This window comes from Drosophila gunungcola (genome assembly GCF_025200985.1).
Source record: "Drosophila gunungcola strain Sukarami chromosome 3L unlocalized genomic scaffold, Dgunungcola_SK_2 000002F, whole genome shotgun sequence".
NCBI classification, from domain to species: Eukaryota; Metazoa; Arthropoda; class Insecta; order Diptera; family Drosophilidae; genus Drosophila; species Drosophila gunungcola.
Genome location: NW_026453178.1, coordinates 5,070,475 through 5,088,184, shown reverse-complemented (window position 1 = coordinate 5,088,184; position 17,710 = coordinate 5,070,475). Strand labels below are relative to the sequence as shown.

Sequence of the window (17,710 nt, the reverse complement as noted above, 5' to 3'; positions counted from 1 at the left end):
TTTTAAAATGTGATTTTGTTGTCAATTTCTTAATTTTCGGGAACTATTTAGACACTTTAATTCATATCCAGCTGTTTTATTTTACTAACATGCCATTTTAGCTTATAAAGTTTGGTAACCCCTACCATCTTAGTTGGTAACGGGTTAAATTGGGGTACAGTTTTGGCAAGCCATTTTAATATGACTATGGTTTTAAAAACACATTTTGCCCATACAATTTTATAATTTTTAGTTTATAAATTAAAGCTTCAAAATTCAGTCGTAAAAAATATATATAGATAACACTATTAAAACAATAAAACCATAAATCGTTGTTAATAAAAATTTCTCTATAGTATCAAGATGTTCAGAAAGAGAATAAACTTTATTAGTTACTTCTAGCACTTAGAAATTTGCCTTCAATCTGACTAATAATTATTTTTATTAACAAAACTGTAAAATTATACATCCCCTTTTGTACCTGAAAGTCATGGCTTTATGTCTTTCACAAACTTCTGCGAGAAATGACAGTACCCTACCTGCTGTGAGAATAGAAAACTTTTGGCAGAGCGATGGGCTGGATTGGGATGGGGATAACGCACCCGGGGGAGCGTCAATTTCGCACTTTATCCACGCCAGAGCTGGCAGTAGATAAACAAGACTTTGTTACGCCTCGACAAGACTCCTCGTCTGCTGGAGCAAACATTTACCAGCTGGCCAACAGGGTTACACTAGCGACTTTAATTGCTAGCCAAATAGAAGATGGGAGGCGAAACCCTTTTGGCCACATCAATCAACAATAGCTGATTCTCATCGTTTCCAACGCTTCTCATTTTACAGAAAACGGCGACAGCGAAACCCACGAAATATCATTATTATCCGCACAATCAGCACATCTATCTGCTGCCCGAGTGTGCCATTCAGCAAGTTTGCAATGCCGTCTACGTAAGGCTCAACTACACCCAACCACTCTGCGCCTGTCCATCAAGGTAAGTTGCTAGATTGGAACTCGAAGGCTGCAGGCTGGAGGCTGCATGCTGGAGGCTTGGACCTTCCCACTTGTCACTCCCGGTACTAGTTCTAATTAATCCTGCAAATCTAATCCTCTACCAGATATCGTGATCCCTGCTCGGCCAGCCTGAATGAAGATGATCAGCATACCACAAAATTGGTTGGCGATAATAAGAAGAAGGTAAGCTGATTTCTTCCCAACCGAGTTACTTAGATAATTGCTTTGGCCACGACTGGAGGATCCCTTGGGAACCAAACCAAACCGAAAGTGGAACTGGCAGAAATGCATTTCCAGATCATTTGTTAGATCACTCTCGGTGGTTCATTAGTTCGATGGCTAGTTACAGGTTCTCACTGGCACGACTCCACATCATGGGGAAGTTGAAATCTTTATTGACTGACCACAAATATGATTTGATTTCTTTTTAAATGAATTAGTGGTAGATGAGATCGATCGGTATGAGGCAATTCAATGGCAACGATCTCTGGCAAAAGACACGAATTTCATTTTCTGTAATTTGTTGGCGGAAGTGGAAACAACTTCAATTTCATGTTCATATTAGTTATAGAATTGAGCAGCCTTAGATTATTGTGAAAGTATTTTGATTGGGAAGAGATCGTTTGCACTTTGTTCTGTATAATACCTCACAAACAAAAATTACATCAAAATAGTTAATGTGTATGGAGGCACTTTAGATAACTTTGGTAGGAACTAAAAATGTTATTTATTTTATTTAATTAAACTAAAGTAAAAATGAATGTTATTGGTCAAAGCAAAGTACAAATTTTAAAATTCTAGAAAATTAAATTTCTTTTTAATTGTTTTTAGAAACAGCATTTGACATTTTTTTTTTTTAAATGAGGAATCTACAACAAATCATGAAAATCGGGTTTCTGTTATTTTCTTAAGATAGTGAAGTACCCACGAAAATAAGAAAAAATGCTGATAGACTGCACACGCCTAACAAATCATACAATTGAGTATCATTTGAATACTTAGTACTTAGAGAAGATGAGTGGTTTTTGGGAAAACCACTGCCAGAAATCATTTGCGAATTTGGCCAAATAGTGGTCAATTAATGAAATACACGATAGCTTGAGAGCCAGCAATATATCATTTGATCAGTTGAAGATCGCCCCGCGAATCCATCCAAATTGAGCCTCATTTGTTGGATCACCGAATCGTAAAATTGATTTCTGGGTGCGCGGCGCAGACTCTCACTGGAGGATCTGCTTCCCAGCCCACCGAAGGCACGATCGTTTTTTGCTGGCCAGGTCAGCTGGAAAATGTGCTGGGCTGTGTTGTGTGGTTCGCCTGCGGTTTGCAATATTATTTGCTTTATTGCCTGGCCATGATCTGCTCCTTCGCCCCAATTTTTCCGGTTCTCCGCACGTTTAATTGAGTTATAAATGCGAACAGCGTTGCTTAGAAAAATGTTTAAATAAATTAAATAATAAAAAGAATTTCTAATGGCTTAATGGCCGTGCCGAAGTGGTCCGCAGAGTGCAGTGTGGACTAAATGGAGTGTGGAGTGTGGGCAGTGCCAGACATTGTCATAATTACACTTCACTTCACCGTTAAATGCAACACTAGCTTTGCCGGAACTGTACAGCAAATTATGAAAATGCGTTTAGCTGGAAAACAGAAAACAAGAGCGGGGCGTTAGGAAAAACTGGAACAGCCGGGCGGACCACATTAACCTGAATGCCAGCCAATGAAGCGATCGGAAAATGGGTAGCAAAGAAAAAAAAAAAGAAAGAAAAAAATTTCCCAATTGGCTGACATGCAAACTAGCGCCTCAAGAGTCAATCAAATTAACGTTCGGCGAGCGTTGCACTACTACAACAGTAGCCCGGCTGTAAATCAGTTAAAGGACAATCAAGTTGGCCAATTGAAAGCGTAGCAAAGCGGCCAAAGTAAGAGCAATTTGGCCAGCAAAGTGTTTGGGCCAGCCCACCGGCTTTAAAGTCTGGCAAAACACCAAATCAAAGCCCTGGGCGCTGGCTGCTCCTGTTTCTTTTTTTCTCTGCCTCGTATTAAGTGACAGCTTGTCCATAGCGTTTAGCATGCCAGCTTTCAATTTAGAGTCATGATCGGGATCGGAATCGGGATCGGGGTAACTTTCTTTCCTGCCCTGTGGGCCAAAGTGAATGGCTAATGGCTGGACTATTAAGCCAAGTCAACAGTCTAGACAGAGTGCACTTAAACAAAATATTGGTCAGATCAATTGCCTCAGTTTTATTTTTTTGACATTTTAATCGAGTAAGGAAAAGTCACCGGTATAGTTGGAAATATTTTACACTCTGTTTTTTTTTTTTTTGGCCCTTTACTTCAATTCTAGTTGGATCAACATTCTCTTTCCGATTCTTATTTATGAAAATAATTTGTAGCTTCTATTTTTAATGTTTTTAAAAGTTCAGTCTTATATTTCCCATTTAATATTTAAACTCACTCCATGTTTAGGCCATCACGCTGGCAAAAACCTGCGAGGCCACCACCGAGATGCGCGAATGCCGCTCACCCAAGGATTGGTCCCTTCTGGCGCTCCAAAACACACGAACCGGCAAATCACATTACCTGGTCATCTGTCGCTGTCCCGATCATTTCAAGATGGGTAAGACTTTAAAATTTAAATTTAAAAATGATTTTTTCCCAATTTACTTTTTTTTTTAATAATAATAATACTAATAAATAGTTTACTTATTAATGCCCTGTTTTCAAGCTACCAAAACAAAAATTTCATATAAAATTATTACACAAAGAAAACTTTTTACATGGACCCTTCAACATTACTATTTTTCCTATTCAAAATGCAATACTTTTAAGAACAAATTTTAAGATTTCAATTATAAATAAAAACGTTTGGATAATTCTCAGTTAATTTTTAATTCTTGTTTAAATTAACCTGCTTGTCTTTTAATTATTTGAATTTTTCAGAGGGACCCATGGCCCATGACCAGCCCACCTATGCCAGCGTGCCCGGAATCCGAGTCTTCGGCATGATGTGTGTGAAGCCGGGATACTCGGTACGCAAGCCCAGCAACCAGCCACCCAAGAGGTATCAACTGCAGAAGCCCTTCTATCGTCCCTCGGTCGGAACCACCCTGGGTGGTCAGAAGGATAGCTACGGCAGACCCATCTACGGCGGCGGCAGCTCCGCGGGCAGCTCGGCCATCAGCTCCAACTACCAGCCGCAGGATCAGAGCTTCCAGAATGGCGGAAGCAGTTCGTATCAGTACCTCAATCGACCGGAGAGCAGCGGTAGCCATAGCTCCGCCAACTTCCGGCCGGATCAGTTCTCGATCAACAATTTCCCGGGCAGCAACTACGGACGCAACAACGAGAGACGCGGCGACCTGCCGCCCATCGAGGCTATTTCGAGTGGATCGGGAACCGGAACCGAGGAGCAACCGAGCAGCAGTACTCCGGCGGGTGAGGAGGAGGCCAGGACCACTCTGCAGGCGGATCAGGAGGCGGAACCGGCGGCAGCAGCGGTTCCAGTGACGCCGGAACTGACCACCACGGCGGAAGAGGCAGCTATCGAGAGCCGTGCCAGGCGGTCCCTTCCGGAAACGGACGACTACGAGCCGGAGTTCCCGTGGGATCGCGTCCTCGAGTTCCAGCAGAGCATCATATGGGACTAAGTTCCGGGAATCAATCAAACCAATCCTAGTAGATACAATTTCATTAAGCACATGGCGATTTCCGGCGACTATACACTGTGCAAAAAACAACTGTGACTGAAGTAACGATGAGAAAAAAACGGAAGAAAATGGCTTCGAGAAAGCAAAAAGTTCACGTCACGTAACGTCTAGCGTAGCGTAACGTAATTAGCTAAGCTTTTCTTAATTTAAAACAAGTTTTTAGGCATTTCCCTTGGCATTTCTTCCCTGCGTACCACCCCCTCTTAATTTATATATTTATACATGTATTTATTTACAAAACAATTTACGAATTAATTAAACAATTACACGTGCCCGGGCACGAACGAACTAATTGTTTAATTAATTTGTTTTGCATTTAAGCGTAAACAAGGCCTCAACTTTTTAAAATAATATTTAAAGATTTAAACGAATAGTTTAGGTGCAAAGCTGGAAACTATTTTAAAAGGAAATGAGTAAACAATTATCTTTTTGTTTAAAAACAAAAAACCAACACCGAAATTATGTAACCTAAATTTAGTTGCTTATTTATGTTTAGACCTAAGCTGCATTTACTAGTAGTTAAATAAAATACTATTTTAAAATATGTCTCATTTGAAAATGAATTTAATTGTTAAAGAATAAAAACATGTAAGTACATTTTTAAACTAAAAATAGAAATTGTATTTTATACTACTTAATTTAAACCACTCACCTAACATTTCCGCATTAACCACAATATTGCAGCTATACATGGGAGTGACCAATCGTTGCGGCTGATTTTGAAAGGCCTGACGGCAAACCTCCTTGGCAGCAGTCAGAACTTGTCCTGGAGTTTGAAGGCAAGAAAATAAAACAAATATTTATTACAAAATCTCATAAACCTACCAGAGAATGGACCCCGGGAGTTTAAATCCTCGCCCTCAGTTTGAATGGACCACTCTAGAACCACAAAACAAACGCCCTGCATGGGCTCTTCGCACAAAGGACCTGCTACCGAAGTCAATTGAAAGCCATTCACCAGAGAACTATTGAAATCCTTGCGCGGATCGGAACGAATATCTGTATCTGAGGACTTGGCATGGCTTGACCAAAAGTCTGGCTGCTCGTAGTCGCTAAGATTAAGCAGAATATTTGTACCGCAGTTCCGAGGGCCCAAAGCCCAGATTCTATTAACAAGCTCTTCGGTGGTTAGGGAACTTAGGCCAAACAAGTGTACATCCCGGAGAGCTGCAATAAGTTTCACTTTGATGGAGGCCAGCAGAGTGGTCCATTTCTCTGAGAGCAGTTGATTTCGAGGGATGGCAGCCAGTTCCTGCAGGATTAGGATATAAATTAATAACTTGCTTAACACATTTACTTAAGCTCTGACCTTGAAGAATTCCGAGTGCTTTTCCAACAACTCCACAGCTTCTGCAGGCAGGGGCACCGCTATCACCTTCAGAGTGCCCCTTTTGTTGAGCGTCTGCTGGATGGCGATCTTCTTGCTCATATCCTTGTCCTCCGCCGTCTTCACAATAGCCTCATTAACCATATCCACCGTGGCAGCGGGCACAATGGTTTCCCTAAAGGACACGATTGGCTTGGAGACGTTCACCTTGATCTTGGCATAGCTGTGCTCCAGGTCGTGGACACACTTCTCCACATGGACTTCACCCAAAGTGGTTATCACGTGCTCACCCGTGGGAGCCACAGACACCTGGACACAGGCATCTGCTTGGTTCAGAAGCTTTAACCCTTTCACCAGTTTGGGCATGTCCTGCGGCTGAACGGGTTCGATGGCCACGCGGAGAATGGGAGTGGCCATGATGCTTAGTTCACTGAAGGAGGTGCAATCCAAACTGCTACTTAGGGTAGCCGTTTTGACAATGTGCGATTCAAGACCACCGATTCCCACGATATTTCCCGCAGGTACTTCATCCAAGAGTTGCAGCTCTCCACCCATAAACATGTAAAGATCTCCGATGGTCAAACGATTGGCGTAGGGGGCTTCATCTTCCCTGCGATGCGTGGGCTGGCGAGGATCGTGTTTGGGCGAGAGGTTAAACAACTCCATGCCACGTTTCAAAGTGCCGCTAAAGACTCTGGCGAAGGCTATAAAAACAAACTCGTTGGGTTCTCCATCTTCGGGTTCGGGTTCCTCCTTTTTCGGCACTTCCACCTGGGTGCTCAGCTGTTCCACGCCCTGACTTATCTTCTCCAGCTCCGATTGTTCACTTTGCAGCTTCCTTTCCTCAATGCGACGACGCACCTCATCTCTGCGCTGCTGCACTTCCTGATCCGTTAGCCTCTTGGGTCGATTCTGCGGTAAATGCGATACATGTACTGGAGTCATCTTAGACACAAACGCAATGACATTTGAACTATCGGCATCGCAACTGGTAAAGCTCTCCTTGAGCTGCAAAGTTTCCGGCGGCAGGGAGCTCAGATCCACATTCGCTGGATAGAGCAATCTCTGGGCCCTTTCCTCGCTGATTTTGTGCGGCGGAGGTACATGGTCAACCACCATGTGCAGGACACATTTATCGATGGGTAGCCATTGCCCAAGAACCGCCTTGATCTGCAGCTTGGGATCAGTGAGACGCAAATCCCTGGCGGCCAATTTGAGGCCCAATTTCTCCGCTATCCCAGGCAGCTTATCCTTATCCTTCCTAATGGCTATGATGTCGTAGAGGCTCCAGATGTTCTCCAGCACGAACTGCACAAACATGGGTTTCTTGGCCTTCTCCTGGGCACCCGGCAAAGCTTCTTTCTTCTTGGAGTTGTAGTAGAAGTCGCCCCAGAGGACCTGCTCCAGATCCTTTCGCTTCAACTCCAATCGCTTGGCATACATGGCGGCAAAGTCCCGGACGGAGAAGGCCCAACCATCGTAGGCGGAGCAGAAGACAACGTTTCCGGAGCTGGGTGAGAAATACAGCTCCGAGTCATCCACTTCCTCCAGGGCAGACTCGTAGTTGTCCTTTTTGGTAATATCCTCCCTGGCCAAAATATCGGAGGCGAAAATGCTGCCCAAAACGGCATTCACTTGCTCCAGGACTTGGGTCAAATGGAAGTAGGCATCCAGCGGATCCATCTGCTTTTCCAGGATAAGGCGGTCTAGTTTATTGAGAACCAAGACTGGTTTTAGTTGCTCCTCGTAGATTTGCTTCAGACAGGCGCGGGTTTGGGGACCAACGCCCTCAACCACATCGACCACGACAATGGCACCATCACATAAACGCACGGCCGTGGAAACCTCACTGGAAAAGTCCACGTGACCGGGGGAATCAATGAGATTGATGAGGTAATCCGGATTTCCAGCTAGTTCCTCGGCTTCCTGGTAGTACAAAGAGATGCTGCTGCTCTTCATCGTAATGCCCCGCTCCTGTTCATCCGCCCGATTGTCCAGGTAGCGCAGCTTGCCCGCCATCCGCTGCGAAATGATGCCATTGCTGGCCACCAGGGAATCCGCCAGAGTGGTTTTGCCATGGTCCACATGCGCAAGGATGCAGATGTTCCGCACCTGCTGACGACGTCGCTGCAGCTGCACCAGATCGCTGCCCTCAACCACGGGCATCCTGAATGGTTTCTTGGAGTTATTTCCTTCCCAATGTTAATACGATTTCAACTGGGAATTTCGCCAATAGGTTTAATTGTGTTTATAAACAAAACCGCACGCGGCAATTTCGCAATATAATGTGACCAGCTGCAGGAACTTTGAATATAAAACCCAGTTAACAGAGCCCATGTTAAAGAACTGTGCAGTTAATCTAACAGCCTAGCCATTTTGCCGCCAAGCTTGTAAGATCATTTTCTGTTCTAAATCACAACTTTTCATAATAAAAGGATTTATTATTATTAATTTATTAGCAAACTCATATTATTTTTAAAAGGATTAATTAGGAATGCAAATATCTGGAACTTACTGTATATCAGATATCAATGACTTATTTTGGTTTTCTTCAAGCTGTTCAGTGCCAGCACTGGTGTTAAAAGTTGCTGTTAAGCTGCACTGTTAAAGCCAAAACAGCTGATCACCACGCATGCAGTTGCTCTCTTCCTCTTCCCGGCAACAATTTCGTGATTTCGCACGCGAAAGTCTCATAAATTCCTAGAAAAATGGTCGGAATAACGCCAGCGGAGAAGAAAACGCTGATAACGCGCAACCTGCAGGAAACGCTCGGCGATGACAAGCTGACCAAGATCCTGGCGGAGCGGGATCTGAAAATATACTGGGGAACGGCGACGACGGGCAAGCCACATGTCGCCTACTTCGTGCCCATGTCGAAGATTGCGGATTTCCTGAAGGCAGGATGCGAGGTGACGATCCTGTTCGCCGACCTGCATGCCTATCTGGACAACATGAAGGCGCCGTGGTCTCTGCTGGAGCTGCGCACCCAATACTACGAGCAGGTCATCAAGGCCATGCTCAGTTCCATTGGCGTTCCGCTGGAGAAGTTAAAGTTTGTCAAGGGCAGCGACTATCAACTGTCCAAGGAGTACACACTGGATGTCTACAAACTAAGCTCCGTGGTCACGCAGCATGACGCAAAGAAGGCCGGAGCCGAGGTGGTCAAACAGGTGGAGTACCCACTGCTCTCCGGGTTGCTTTATCCCGGACTGCAGGCCCTGGACGAGGAGTACCTCAAGGTGGACGCCCAGTTTGGTGGCGTGGATCAGCGCAAGATCTTCACCTTCTCGGAAAAGTATCTGCCCCAGTTGGGCTACGAGAAGCGCATCCACTTCATGAATCCCATGGGTGAGTCACTGATTACACAGGGCAACAAAATTAGATTCTCTTTGGTTTTTTGGTGTTTTCTATTGAATCAGTTATTCTGATAGCTTTCTATTTTCTTTTATTTTAGTGCCCGGTTTGGCCGGTGGCAAGATGTCATCTTCCGAGGAGGACTCCAAGATCGACCTTTTGGATTCCCCGGCTAACGTGAAGAAGAAGCTGAAGAAGGCCTTCTGCGAGCCTGGAAATATTGCCGACAACGGCCTACTGTCCTTCGTTAAGCACGTCCTGTTCTCGCTCTTCAAAGAAGGCGAAGGATTCGAGGTTAACCGGGAGGCGGAACACGGAGGTGATGTCATATTCCTGAAGTACGAAGATCTGGAGAAATATTATGCAGAGGACAAGCTGCACCCGGGTGACCTGAAGGCCACCGTGGAGAAGTACATCAATCGACTGCTGGATCCCATTCGCAAGGCCTTTGAGAAGCCAGAACTGCAGTACGTATCCTTTTCAAACTAGTATAAACAGCAATAAGATTCTAAGTCGTTTCTTATAGAAAACTAAGTGCCGCAGCTTATCCAACACCTGCCAAAGTAAAGGCAGGAGCTGCTCCGGCTGCTGGCGCTGATGAAGACGCCCCCCATCGTCTGGATATCCGCGTGGGCAAGGTTGTGGAAGTGGCTCGCCATCCAGATGCCGATACCCTTTATGTGCTGAAGATCGACTTGGCTGAGGAGCAGCCCAGGACCATTATTAGTGGCCTGGTCAAGTTTGTCACCCAAGAGGAACTGGAACAGCGACTAGTGGCTGTTTTGTGCAACCTGAAGCCCTCCAAGATGCGTGGCATTCTATCCGAGGGAATGGTTTTGTGCACCTCCAAGTGGGTTACTTTTATTGGTATTCTCCAGATTAGAAATTTATATTTTTCTTAAATCTTTTCAGCGCTGATCACACGGTGGTAGAACCGATTGTGCTGCCGGCGAATGCTACTCCTGGCAGTCGCCTCTCCTTCGAGGGATTCAGTGGCACGCCCGACGAGCAGCTCAATCCCAAGAAGAAGGTGTGGGAGAAGCTATCAGCGGACTTCAAGACCAACAGCGATGGACTGGCCGTGTGGAAGGACAACTTTCTGCTGACACCCGAGGGCGAGAAACTGACCAGTAAATTGGCCAACTGCTCTATTAAATAGGTTTTCGAAAACCATGCCCTACCTGAGCCGTGTAATACTTACAACTAAGCCGAATGTTCACAAAAAGAAATGCTGCTAATTTATTGATTCCTCTTGTAAAGAAAATGCATTTTGTTAAATAAAGCGCTCAAAAATAAATTTGTTCATTGGTTTGTTATTTGAAAGTGTTGCATGGCATATAACATGACGAAGCAGTAGATTTTAATATATGAAATAATTGGAAGAGTACTTTTGTTTAATTATTTTTGTTTTGAAAATAGGTTTCAAATATATATTTAACATCAATTTTATTTTGGCGCCTTTCTGTTAGGCCTCTGTTTCCCCTAACAGCGAGTTAACAGCGCTGTTATCGAACAGCTGTTTGGGGTAAACAAAAACCGGCGAACGAAATTTATTTTAACCCTATTCTTTAAGAAATGTTGAAGATAAATAGGCATTTCCTACAGTTCTTGCGCCACGCCCACAAGCAGGTGCGCGTCCGTTTTGCGCCAAGTCCCACGGGTAACCTGCATTTGGGCGGATTGCGCACGGCCCTCTACAATTTCCTGTACGCCCGGCATTTGGGCGGTAAATTCCTGCTCCGAATCGAGGATACGGACCAAACGCGACTGGTTCCGGGTGCCAGTGAACGTCTGGTGGAGGATCTCCTCTGGGCGGGTATAGAAATTGACGAGGGACCAGGTTTTGGCGGTCAACTGGGACCCTATGTACAAAGTCAACGGACGGAGATTTACAGGTGATTATAATCCTTAGTTAATGAAAATAAAATTAAATCCTCCTTTTTTCTCAGCCAAGCCATTGCAGAACTTCTCCAAAACGGCACAGCCTATAGGTGTTTTTGCACCGAACGTCGACTGGATTTATTGCGTAAGGAGGCGTTGAGAACTCGCCAAGTTCCACGATATGATAACAAGTGTAGGCATCTCACGGCGACGGAAATCGATTCCCTACTGGCTAAGGGAGCACCCCACTGCATCCGATTCAAGTTGACTGAGCACGAGGAACCCCTGGAGGATCTTATATACGGCAAAGTGCACCACAATGTCAGCGACAACGAAGGAGATCCCGTGGTCATGAAGAGCGATCAGTTTCCCACCTATCACTTTGCCAACGTGGTGGACGACCATCTAATGGGCATCACCCATGTCTTGAGAGGAGTGGAGTGGCAGATATCCACAACCAAGCATTTGCTGCTCTACAAGTAGGATTTCCTATTGATTCTTATGTTTTCTGTTCTTACAATTATTTTTCCTGCAGAGCTTTTGGCTGGCAGCCACCCGAATTCGGTCATCTGCCGCTTCTCGTAAATGCTGATGGCACCAAGCTTAGTAAAAGACAAGGAGATATTGGCATCCAGCATTTCCGGCAACGGGGATACTTTCCTCAAGCCCTAATTAACTATGTGGTCTCAGCGGGCGGTGGATTCGAGCATAAAGCCAATGCCAAGCAGAAGTTGCTCAGTATGCAGGAACTCTTTGAGCAGTTCCATATAGAACGAGTAAACTCTCATCCCAGTCGCCTGAATCCCGAACTGCTGGATGATCTCAATCGTCTGGAGATTGCACAACGATTGTCGGATCAGGAAAGCCGTTTGAAATTGGTCAATCAAGTTCATGAGCTGGTCAAAAACGCCTATCCACAGCAGTAAGTAACAATTACGATTTCCCCTAAAACATTCCTTAAAACTCATCTTTACTTTAGCTCCAACTTAGATCTAGCTGAAGATCACATAGCGGATGTCTTAAATTGGTCCTCAAAACGATTGACACTGCTTCAAGATTTGACCAGCAGCAAATTAAGTTTTCTTTGGGTCAAGCCCTCGAATTTTCAACTAAAAGACCTGACATCAGAGCAATTAGTTGGGCTGCTTAAAGTACTACAAGCAGATCAAGACTTTAACAAGGATGGGCTCAATATAAAGTTGAAAAACTTTGCTCAAGGAGAAAACATTAAATTCCCACTAATGATGAAATCCCTAAGATCAGCTTTAAGTGGCTTAAAAGAAGGTCCTGGCGTGGCGGAAATGATGGAAATCCTTGGAAAATCTGTTACTCTGGAGCGAATCAGAGAAGCTATACCTAGACAATCGCTTCAAAATCAAAAATTTGGTTGAGTTTGGTTACTTTTGATTATAAATTATGGAATTAGATCAAGCTGGAGACAACATAAGTTTGATTGATTGTTGACTAATATTTATGAAAGCTACGTGTGTGTTTTTTTAAGGAAACATGCCTATTTCTAATTTTAATGAATGCTCTAAGAGCAGCTTTCCTCAAAATTAGAAATAAAATGAAAGGCAAACTCATTCAATTCCAATATGATATCCTGGTCCCTTAAAGTCCCTCTGTATACAACACTACGTCGTGAAGTTATCAACATGAAACCAAATGTATAATAGTTGTTTGTATTTATATATGGCAAATTTAACAAATTTTCTTTTAAAAATATACATACATACATACAGCTAAAACACCACGCATCGGGCGCATTTCTCGCATTTTGCTCTGCTCACAATTCTCGTTCATAATCAATTAATTATAATTATTATTTTAGTTGTAGGGACTTAAACATTACGTACAATCACACGCACTTAACTACGTACTAGCAAAACACATTGATACATTACATTTTTTCCACTCTCTTCTGTTTTCAGAAGATATAAATTAACTAGTTTCTGTTATTAAGCTTAATTTGTTTGCTGCAGCGCATCATCTTGTATAGAAAGCCAAAAATGTTTGATTACATTTACATAAAATATTTGTTTTTGATTCTTCATCGTCGTATAAATATGTGTGTATGGTTGTGTTTATGTGTTACATTTACAAACGTACATTTATATGTGTGTGGGTGTGTGTGTATGTGTGTGTGTGTGTGTATGTGTGTAGGTGTATTTTATATAAAACAATAACTAGTCTGAAGACCTTGTGACTAGACGGTTTTTTCGGCTTCTCTAATATGTATGTATGTAGAGTTATCAAATATATGTATGCTATGTATGATTTTCGCATCAGCTTCTGTTCGGTGTTCGCTGCTCGACCTCGGGATCGCAGGACTCCACTTGGATTCAAAACAAAAATAGTTTGGAATTGCATTGGACAATTCAAAAATCCTGCAATGCCAGAGTGGTAAAATATTTTTTAGGGAACAGGCAGGCTGGTATACCTATATGATTATAAAGTGGAGGACTTTCAACACAGACACACAAATCGTTCAATCAATACAAGCTACAATACATAAAACAAAGAAATAAGCCAAAAGACGATCGCTTCCTGCTCGACACGGTTCCTGAGTAACTTTTCCACCTCCATCATCCGGCTAATCCAGCTCATCCTGGTCATCCTGCTCCTCCTCGCTTAGTTTCTACTCTGCCTTCTCGTTATCCCTACACTATACTCTCACGATCCCGGGCTGCTGCCGATGCCGCCATATCCGTGAAACCGGTTCGTGCTCCATGCACGCTGCTGGGCAACATTCCCACTCGCCTAGCCTCACCGCTGCGGACGCCGTTGCCCTTGAAGATGTTGGACATCCAGTTGGTCAGCTTGCTGCCGCCAGCCGTTTTGGCCCGGTGCTGCTGGCCGGAGGAGCCGCCGCTGAGGAAGTCCATTGGACCGCCGGGCTGGCGGCGGTTGTCAATGTCGGCGGCATAGCTCACGCTATTGCCGCCATGGCCGCCGGGACCGTCCATGTGCTCCAGCGAGTGCCAGCGCTTGTTGTGCGCCAGCATCTCCTCCGGCGGCACCGACAGCGATGCCTGCCGCTGCAGCAGCGGCGACTCCAGATCATCCTCGATGCTTACTCCGCCGTTGCAGTTGTTGTTCAGATGCTTGGCACAGTTGCTGCCTCCTCCGCCACTTCCTCCTGCCGGTACAATGCTGATCTGGGCATTGGGAAAACTGCCGGAGTAGCGGAGCGCCGGCAGTTGACCGTTGTCGTGGCGCATCAGCAGGCCCAGCTCATCGTCGTAGCCATCGGTGGCATCCACCGGATTGGCGGACATCTCGTCATCCAGGTGCAGCTGACTCGACTCCACCTCACCGTTGGGATTGCCACTGATCAGCGAAACGCCCGTGTCCAGCGATCGCGAATTGTTCTTGGACAGCTTGGAGGGCGGCAGCTTGACCCGGTCGTGCCGCTTGCGCAGCTGCTGCATGGGCATGGGGTCCAGGGAGCGGGACTCCCGCAGCAGCATGTCCGCGGGGTCACCCTCGTTGTCCCCCAGTTGGGGCAATTGGGCAGCACTGATGATCCTGTGCGGGCGCACCATGGCCAACGGCTTGTGCAGCGCATTGGGCTGGCGCACTAGTCCAGATCCCGAACCCGGTTCCGATCCCGACACTCCACCCGATCCCCCATCCATATCACAGTTCGTTTCGTTTGTTTCGGAATGATTCAGCGTGCTGAGCGAGGCCTGCGCGGACTCAAGAAGTGCCCCGCCCACAAAGAGCCCGGCGCTCAGGCCATTGATGGAGGGTCGCTCCCGATCCCTGTCCCGTTTGCCGACCATGCGCGGTGAGTCCCTCACGGATCCCTGCAGACTGTATGTCGACTCGCCGTCCATCGGCCGGGGAACGGTGCTCTGTCGCCTGGATCCGGTGCCGCAGAAGTGCATGGCCTGGATGCTCGGCTGGCGGGAGTCGGGATTCAGCTTGGGACTCTTTCGCGGACGACTGAACAGCGGCGGCGGCATGTCCATCATGTCCACGAGCTTCTTTTGTATTGCATTCTCGTTGGCTCCGGTCAGCCACCAGGTGACCACCTCGCCCTTGCCCTTCATGTTGACCAGGCCGCGCTTCTCGGTGATGTAGCCGCCGCCCAGTTTGTCCAGCGCCAGCTTGCACTTGTTGGAAATGTGTATCTTCAGCGCCTCGCCGTTGCTCTCCATCCGCGATGCCGTGTTGACGGTGTCGCCAAAGAGGCAGTAGCGCGGCATCGTCAGTCCCACCACGCCCGCCACCACCGGACCCGTGTGCATCCCGATGCGCAGCTTCAGCGTCTCGTTGGGTCGATGGGCGATGCGGTGCTGCTTGACCGCCTGGAGCAGCTCGAGGGCCATCGAAGCTATCTCGCCCGCATGGCGATCCCCATTCTTAATGGGCAGACCCGAGACCTTAAATGGAAATAAAATTAATTATGCTTAATACAAATTCGAAGTATGATTGGTTTAATATAAAGAAATGATTAAAGATTTAAATGTTTGTTGATAATTTAACTTAAGAATTCAAAAATACTCAGATAAGCATGTTTGTTGAGGAGTTAATTTTTTAAAACTTCAATAGGCTGCATTTTGTAACAATAAACGAAAACTATATACCATTCGTTACAGTATGCCAGCCATTCTACAAAGCAGTCTTAATCAACTAGATATTGATTTTGATTATTTGTGATTTATGATTTATATAAAATCTGCGGTATTAAAATAAAACCAAAAATTTATTAAACTACTAGTTTCTTGTTTTATTATGATTACAGAATACAACTTTATTTTGTCAGTCTTGGCAGATGTTGAAAAGTGTATATAAAATTGTCTATGTCTGGGATCTCTTGATAATTAAAATTTTAAAAAATTGGTATTAGATAAAGTATTATAGTTTGTAGGTCCTTGTTCATCTGACCTATTTTGTACTTACCACCATGTACGCATCTCCAATTGTTTCCACTTTGTACACGTCATAGCCGCGTATGATGCGATCGAACACTGTGTAGAGATCATTCAAAAAGTTCACCACTTGCAGCGGTGTGCTCTCCGCCGACATTGCAGTAAAACCAACAATGTCGCTGAAGTAAATGGTGACCTGGGGAGAATAAGCCACAAAAACCATCAGAAATGCCAATTCAAAACATGGGTTTTTATTCTATTAACTTAACTTTACACACACCCAAATGTTTACATAGCTCAAACTTAGTTACCGGTGAAATACACTTGTCCATTATATTTTTTTTCGAAAAGTTTAGAGTAGTTTGCATAGGGTTTCCGAGAAACTGTTGCTTACAAGGGAAATTTTTATATTTTCAGCAAACGATATAGTTGAAAGCGTGAAAACTTTTTAAATATTGAAAGAACCAATTTAATTTTTTGCGCAGATGTGTTTTACACAACTCTTCGTATGCCAAACTAAACTTTATTTTAAATTTTGAGTTAATTGAGTGGCTTTTTAATTTTTTATTTGGCGTTTATATGAAAATGACTTACCAAATCATAGGATACCGGCTCTACGCCCTGACCCATCGTCAATTTCTCGGCCACCGACTGCGGCAACATGCGATGCAGCAGATCCTCCGTCTTCATCTTCTCCTCGCAGAGGAGACGTGTGCGCTCGGTGACAATGTCCTCCAAGTTGTTGGCATACTTCTCCATCATTTCCATCATTTGGTCCATGATGTTTTTGGTCTTACCACCGCGCATCTTTTTCAATCGATTGCTAAGGGGAAATACAAATTCAACTTGTTTCATTTCCCTTGAGCTATTTACAAGTAAAACCCATTACCGTATGACACTGAATTCGGGGCGCTCGTCGGGGTCTTCGGCCCAGCAGTCCCGGATGCAGGCCAGCACATAATCGGGACAGGACTCGGCCTCGATGATGGACTCCACTTCCGGCCGAAACGGATCCTCCCCCTTGAGCGGTAGCTTCTTGACGTAGTCCACGATTTCCTTTGGTTCAAAGTTGATTTGTCCGAAAGGACCCTTACGACTAAATATCTCGTACATGATGATGGCAAAGGCGTACACATCGCCCTTCTGGCTGCCGTGTATGTGATTCCGCAGCAGTTCCGGGGCACGCCAAAGTTGGTCTTTAAATGAAAAGTATTAAGTCAAATTTTGAAAAAAAAAAAAAAAAAAAAACAGTTTAGATAGATAATTCTTACTTCGATAATGCTGATGCTCTCCGATGGACTCGTTTTCGGCACACTGGCGCAACTCGTGCAGCCCAAAATCGGTTACTTGGAGCATCCAGCGGGAGGTGACCACACAATTCGAAGACTTGAGGTTGCCATGATAGACCAGTTGAGAATTGTGTATGTAGATCATGCCCTGTAATGTTTAATTCATTAATATTTTAATGGTAATTATAGTTTGCAAGTGCTTGTTCAATTCAGCTGATTTTTTCTGTACAAATCATAATTGTTAAGCAAGTCACCAGAAGTTTACACCATGATTTATTAAAACATTT

General features: G+C 44.8%; 5 protein-coding genes across 6 annotated transcripts in view; 3 read left to right on the top strand and 2 right to left on the bottom strand.

The window, feature by feature from the left end:
• Window positions 1-5,236, top strand: part of LOC128257744 (uncharacterized) — a 28,288-nt gene extending 23,052 nt beyond the window's left edge. Inside the window, 4 exon segments of the mRNA XM_052988926.1 lie at window positions 820-968; window positions 1,093-1,171; window positions 3,455-3,605; window positions 3,929-5,236. Coding sequence (XP_052844886.1) covers window positions 820-968; window positions 1,093-1,171; window positions 3,455-3,605; window positions 3,929-4,635 — 1,086 coding nt within the window. The 3' untranslated portion in view covers window positions 4,636-5,236.
• LOC128257743 (elongation factor-like GTPase 1) overlaps window positions 1-8,308 on the bottom strand; it is a 78,257-nt gene extending 69,949 nt beyond the window's left edge. For both annotated transcript variants that reach the window (XM_052988925.1, XM_052988924.1), the window contains exons 1-3: window positions 6,005-8,308; window positions 5,521-5,947; window positions 5,348-5,461 (exon numbers count right to left, since the gene is read on the bottom strand). In XM_052988925.1, coding sequence (XP_052844885.1) covers window positions 5,348-5,461; window positions 5,521-5,947; window positions 6,005-8,188 — 2,725 coding nt within the window. In that variant the 5' untranslated portion in view covers window positions 8,189-8,308. The remainder of the gene's footprint in view (window positions 1-5,347; window positions 5,462-5,520; window positions 5,948-6,004) is intronic.
• A 339-nt stretch (window positions 8,309-8,647) lies between these two features.
• LOC128257570 (tyrosine--tRNA ligase, cytoplasmic) lies at window positions 8,648-10,673 on the top strand. The gene is made up of 4 exons (XM_052988631.1): window positions 8,648-9,370; window positions 9,477-9,843; window positions 9,903-10,226; window positions 10,289-10,673. Exons 1-4 carry the CDS (start codon window positions 8,731-8,733, stop codon window positions 10,533-10,535), a joined length of 1,578 nt encoding a protein of 525 aa, XP_052844591.1. The 5' UTR covers window positions 8,648-8,730; the 3' UTR covers window positions 10,536-10,673.
• Window positions 10,674-10,891: 218 nt separating this feature from the next.
• On the top strand, window positions 10,892-12,796 carry LOC128257808 (probable glutamate--tRNA ligase, mitochondrial). Its single transcript, XM_052989007.1, has 4 exons — window positions 10,892-11,271; window positions 11,326-11,736; window positions 11,793-12,179; window positions 12,237-12,796. The coding sequence occupies exons 1-4, from the start codon at window positions 10,952-10,954 to the stop codon at window positions 12,646-12,648; spliced, it is 1,530 nt and encodes a 509-aa protein (XP_052844967.1). The 5' UTR covers window positions 10,892-10,951; the 3' UTR covers window positions 12,649-12,796.
• Window positions 12,797-12,920: 124 nt separating this feature from the next.
• The window catches only part of LOC128257804 (receptor-type guanylate cyclase Gyc76C), a 36,387-nt gene continuing 31,597 nt past the window's right edge, over window positions 12,921-17,710 (bottom strand). The window contains exons 13-17 of the mRNA XM_052989003.1: window positions 17,406-17,571; window positions 17,024-17,330; window positions 16,729-16,957; window positions 16,166-16,330; window positions 12,921-15,645 (exon numbers count right to left, since the gene is read on the bottom strand). Of these exons, the coding sequence (XP_052844963.1) occupies window positions 13,918-15,645; window positions 16,166-16,330; window positions 16,729-16,957; window positions 17,024-17,330; window positions 17,406-17,571 (2,595 nt within the window). The 3' untranslated portion in view covers window positions 12,921-13,917. The remainder of the gene's footprint in view (window positions 15,646-16,165; window positions 16,331-16,728; window positions 16,958-17,023; window positions 17,331-17,405; window positions 17,572-17,710) is intronic.

Excerpts from the sequence above, each read along its gene's own strand:
- LOC128257570 (XM_052988631.1), top strand. The coding sequence starts at position 8,731 with ATGGTCGGAATAACGCCAGCGGAGAAGAAAACGCTGATAACGCGCAAC. Across the intron at positions 9,371-9,476 it reads CCACTTCATGAATCCCATGG|TGCCCGGTTTGGCCGGTGGC; the intron begins GTGAGTCACTGA and ends CTTTTATTTTAG. Across the intron at positions 10,227-10,288 it reads ATGGTTTTGTGCACCTCCAA|CGCTGATCACACGGTGGTAG; the intron begins GTGGGTTACTTT and ends AAATCTTTTCAG.
- LOC128257808 (XM_052989007.1), top strand. The coding sequence starts at position 10,952 with ATGTTGAAGATAAATAGGCATTTCCTACAGTTCTTGCGCCACGCCCAC. Across the intron at positions 11,272-11,325 it reads CAACGGACGGAGATTTACAG|CCAAGCCATTGCAGAACTTC; the intron begins GTGATTATAATC and ends CTTTTTTCTCAG. Across the intron at positions 12,180-12,236 it reads AAAAACGCCTATCCACAGCA|CTCCAACTTAGATCTAGCTG; the intron begins GTAAGTAACAAT and ends TCTTTACTTTAG.